General features: G+C 49.3%; 1 protein-coding gene across 2 annotated transcripts in view; it reads left to right on the forward strand.

Moving 5' to 3' along the window:
• zfh1 (Zn finger homeodomain 1) overlaps positions 1 to 5,000 on the forward strand; it is a 16,343-nt gene that overhangs the window by 10,720 nt on the left and 623 nt on the right. For both annotated transcript variants that reach the window (XM_043022788.2, XM_043022789.2), the window contains exons 5-7: positions 1 to 1,141; positions 1,258 to 1,390; positions 1,531 to 5,000. The exon at positions 1 to 1,141 is cut by the window's left edge and continues 659 nt beyond it; the exon at positions 1,531 to 5,000 is cut by the window's right edge and continues 623 nt beyond it. In XM_043022788.2, the coding sequence (XP_042878722.1) occupies positions 1 to 1,141; positions 1,258 to 1,390; positions 1,531 to 1,973 (1,717 nt within the window). In that variant the 3' untranslated portion in view covers positions 1,974 to 5,000. The remainder of the gene's footprint in view (positions 1,142 to 1,257; positions 1,391 to 1,530) is intronic.

Raw genomic sequence — 5,000 nt, forward strand, 5'->3', positions numbered from 1 at the left:
TAAGCAGCAGTTCGAGGAGAAGGTGTCGTCCGCCACCCCAGGAACCCTCCTGAGCAACTCGCCCATCACCGACGACCTGTCGTGCGAGCTCTGCGGCATCGCCTTCAAGAGCTGCATCGACGCCCTGTACCACGCTCGCGGCCAGTGCCCACGCCTCCCCGAGGTCAACGCCGCCACCGAGCGCTACAAGGGGCGCATCATCGAAGGCCTAGCGGCCCGTTTGTTAGCGGGGAACCAGCAGCACCAGCACCTCCAGCAGAGCCACTACCCGATGCACCCCGCCCAGTCCCTGTACACGCACAGCCGCGGCGTCCACGTCAGGGACGAGGACAACGAGGGAGATTCCAGCCACGTCGTGGATGACGAGGAGACGACGAGTGACGGCAAGAAGGTCCGCGTCCGCTCTCACATCCGCGAGGAGCAGCTGGTCGTCCTGCGCGCCCACTACGCCGTCAACCCCCGCCCCAAGAAGGAGGAGCTGATCACGATCGCCGAGAAGATCAACTTCCCCGTGCGGGTGGTGCAGGTGTGGTTCCAGAACGCCCGCGCCCGCGACAGGCGTGAGGGCCGCTCCATCACGCCGACGCCCACCTCGTACTCCCAGCCTAGTTACAGCACCAGTTACTCGACCCCTAGTCACACCACGCCCAGCTACACCGCCACGAGTTACGCCCCCGCCAGTTACGTCGCCCCCACCTCCCAGGCCAACAGCAAATCCATCAGCATCAGCCCCTACTACCCGTCCTTGCTGGCACCGAGTCTGATGTACCCGCTGAACGGCCGCGCCTCGCCCACCCCCGGGGACGGCGCCGACGACCTCGACGACGACCAGCCGCTCGACCTCTCCACCAAGAAGTCGTCCCCCTCGGCGTCGCCCAAGCCAGCCTCCGTCTTCTCGGACTCCGACGCAGACTCGACGTCTCTGGCCATCTCGTACAAGTCGGAGTCCCGCACGCCCACGCCCAATTCCCTCAACAATAATATCGCTGACTCGAAGGAGTCGAGCGGCCTCAGCGTGGCGGGATATCCTTCCCTCATCTCGGAGCAGCACAGCAAGCTGGCCCAGATCCTCCAAGGGGCAAAGCTCGGCTTGCCGGCGCTGTACCCCGACCACCTGGAGAACAGCGACAAGCGACCGAGGGTGAGTAGAGGGAGACGTCTTCGTTGGTTGCACTTTTATTTTTTATAAATAAGTTTTAATTCTAACTCATTTGACATCTAAATTGCATTGCTCATGATCCGTCTTGGTCGTTGCAGGAAGATGATGACTGTGACGACGAAGCCCGCAAGCGGCGACGTGATGAAGAAGGCGGAGTGTTCCAGTGTGACCAGTGTGACAAATCCTTCAACAAGCAATCGTCCCTCGCCCGGCACAAGTATGAACACTCAGGTAAGGTGAATGTTCTCGATTTACAAAAGAAGTTCTTTTCTCTCTCTCTGTCTGTGACATGTTCAAACCATCAGTCAAGCCGAGTTAAAAAAAAACACAGCTTGAAAATACAAGACCTTGAATGATTTCCTCTCCCTCAGGTAAACGCCCCTTCAAGTGTGACTTGTGCCCCAAGGCGTTCAAGCACAAGCATCACCTCACCGAGCACAGCCGGCTACACACCGGCGAAAAGCCCTTCCAGTGCGACAAGTGTCTGAAGCGGTTCTCCCACTCAGGTTCCTACTCCCAACACAGGAATCACCGGTACTCCTACTGCAAACCGTACCGCCCCGACGGCGCCGCCCCGCACTCCGAGTCGTCCACGCCGGTCCCCTCGCCGTCCGACAGCGGCGCCGGTGCCGTCGCCGCCTCGGAGGGCGTGTCCGTCATCGTCACCGCCTCCGCCGACTCCCTCCCCGCAGTCCGGGTGGCGACGCCCCTCAGCTCACCCGCGGACGAGGCCTCCATGGGGAGCCCCCCGGCCTCGCCCCCGGACGCCCTCGAGACCCCCGCCCCTTCGGTCAAAGAAGAGGTCGTGGCGTAGATCTCGGTGAAACTTTTAGCTAACAAAGCAATTCAAAGCAAGTGTCAAGAAATGAACCAATGTGATGCAAACAGTGTGCGACAACGAACAGTTTATGAAAGTTTCCTATAACACTGTAAATCAAAAAGGTGACATGCAACGAGATGTCAGTGTCTATGATCAAAATGAGTGCTGAAAAAAAAAAGTATTTGATGTTTTCGATGCTTGACATATTGCAAAGAGGATTTGCATGTTTGGTGTGCAATATGTCAAGTAATGTGCTCCTTACATTGCTAGAGTTACATGGACCTACTATGCAGTGTTTCTTTGTTATTTAAAAAAAAGGTTATAATTATATTTACTTTTGTATAGGATTAATGTAAATTCGCATGTGCCAATCACTTTATCTTCACTTACGAAAACTCTCACAAGGGTCCTTATAGCAAGGATCTTTTATATTTAGGATCCCTCTGAAATGTGGGTATGGGACAGCTAAATCTCTCGTGTTTCTCTTTCTCTCTTTCGTATAGTTCCGTAGTCGTGTTATGATAGTAGGTGTTGATTCGAGGCGGGTCAGGCCCTTCCACCTTCAGCCAGTACCTGTCAAAATACTCAAGCAAAGAAAATACTGAATTATGCGATGTTTCAGTGCCACATGGAGAAGCAGTGTTGCCAGATTATATATATATATATATGTATGTAAAAAAAAAAGCTTCGTGTGCATTTTTTTTAAATAATTATTATTTCGAGAATATTATGAAGGAATTATCGTTATATTATTTGAATTACGTGTTTATTGGCGGTTTGCCAAAGAAAAGAAAAACGGAGGTTTCCTGTTATGAACTATTCAGTCCAGTTAATTAAGACTTGGAATGGGGGTACAACTGTAAGAGCACCATTGGCAACACTGCGCTGTAAGCAGAATACGAGCAGGTTCTCCAATGATAAATCCACTGTCTTCCATAAATGTACTAGGAACCATACACTCTTGCCCAGGTCGCTAGTGCTAGTGGATTCCCCGTGCCTCGTGCCGTCAACTTCCCACGTGAACTAGACCAGCTAGTGCGATCCCCCCCCCCTCACCCCCAACCCCCCCAGTGCTGTCTTGGGCTGGCGCAGAGGCCCTCCTCCTCCTTCACGCTGTGTCACCTCAAGATGTACACACAACACGAAAGGTTCGCAGTGGCTGGTCTCGTCACCTCACTAGTCCAAAGTAATCTGAACATGTGCAATCTCTTCTATTTTCTAGATTTCCAAGGCATGTCATGTAGTCCTCTGATTTTCTTCGACACTTCTTGAGAGTTCTTTTGTGCCATCTTACTTCGGATGTTCATGTACTGGTAGCATGATGCCGTGTCATGGCTGCCTACTACATCGATAGTCATATTGCTAGTCTAAGTAGGTTTCTGTTGTCCCATACTTGGCACTCATTGTCACCTCCGTCTATGTGAGCTTCTAAGAGCTAATTTCTTCCTCGTACTTTCTTCAAATGCCAAACGAAATGCCAGTTTAACTTGGTTGTAAGCAACGATTGTGCCAAAATGACTACTGGAGATTTCTAATAGGATCTTGTTAGAGATGTGGATAACATTTAGAATTTTATTTTTATCAAGTATACATATGCAAATTTATTTTGTATAGAGACCGTACTTCACCACAATAGTGTACCAGAGTGCTTCCATATCACCCTACGCCAGGTCCATGGCTACTTCCTTGAGCCGGGCCCGTGGCAACAACCTTGATTCGGCCCGTGGCTTTTCCCTGAGGAAGCCGATGGATGGCATTTCCCAGAGCCAGGCCTAAGGCTGCTTCCTTGAGCTGGGTCCGAGGCGCGCTCTCCCGAGCCGGGCTTAAGGCTATACACAGAGTAACGTCCATGATAGGTGACTAACTGGCAGCGTCGACCAAAGGCTCCCAGTCAAAGTCTTTCACCTCTTTAATTCCTTCTTAGATTCCGGCGAGGGCGCTGCGGGAGGGCCCCACACAGGAGACCTCAGACTGCCGTCTTTCACATAGAGTTAGGGGCCCTCTCGTGGCGCCCGGACCATCGGAACGTCACCCCTCTGTCATGTGACCTTTTACTGGCCAATAGCATTCCTCTTTGTCGCCCGATCCCGTTCTCTCTCGTCTCCGATTGGTGGCTTCACTTTGGTCTTCGGGAACTCTGGAATATGATTGGCTAAGTGAGCACCACTAGCAAGGAGGTTTGAATTCGGTACATTCCCCTTTGCTTTTTTCTTTTTTATATCCATAACCTTTATTAGGAAATAAGTACTCTTTAATTGGAAAATGGCGCTGTGACTACAACGGATAATTAGACGACAGGGCCAACATGTTTGAACGGTGTCGTGCCTTTTTCATCTCTCTGTGGAATCTCGCTGTGTATATGAGTATATATATACCAGGCGCTAAGGATGCGTTAAAAAAAAAAAAGTTCTATAGATGGTTAAACGGAAGATGTTTGCATTCTCAATAAGCATTCCAACGTAGCTGGTAGAAGTGACTTTAAATGTGTGATATCTTGCGAACGACCCCATGACTGTGCGGAGAAATTTATTTTTTGTCCCATTTGCTCTCTTCAAACATTTCCCTCCAAGATATGGTATTCCAATTCATTATTCCGTAGTAGCCTAATCTAGACCTAGATTTTTCCTATTAATGTCAGATCTTTGACTTTACTATGGTGTACGGGCTTGTGCAGTTTTCTCGATCTCAAATACACTGCTCACGTGTCCGTGCTTGGAACATGGAATGGAAATTAAAGAAAAAAATAAAACAAAACAGTTTAATGTTGGAAAAAAATAATAATAATAATAAAAACGAAAACCGTGCACAAGCCTTACGCTGTACTTTGGTGCCAGATTTTGCGATTCTGTCCCGGCAAACTCCGTCTAGTAAACAATTTCTAAAGAAAAGAAGAGAAAAAAAAGAATGGATTACTATCTGTATTTTGAACAAATGTATATTATTACCAATCTGTATATAATGTAAAACAAATTATAAATGAAGTATAAATATATATAATCGTAAAGATTAGGCATCTGTGTG

Source organism: Penaeus japonicus, unplaced genomic scaffold, assembly GCF_977035675.1.
Source record: "Penaeus japonicus unplaced genomic scaffold, GWHDUDI00000001_assembly GWHDUDI00000006, whole genome shotgun sequence".
Lineage (NCBI taxonomy): Eukaryota > Metazoa > Arthropoda > Malacostraca > Decapoda > Penaeidae > Penaeus > Penaeus japonicus.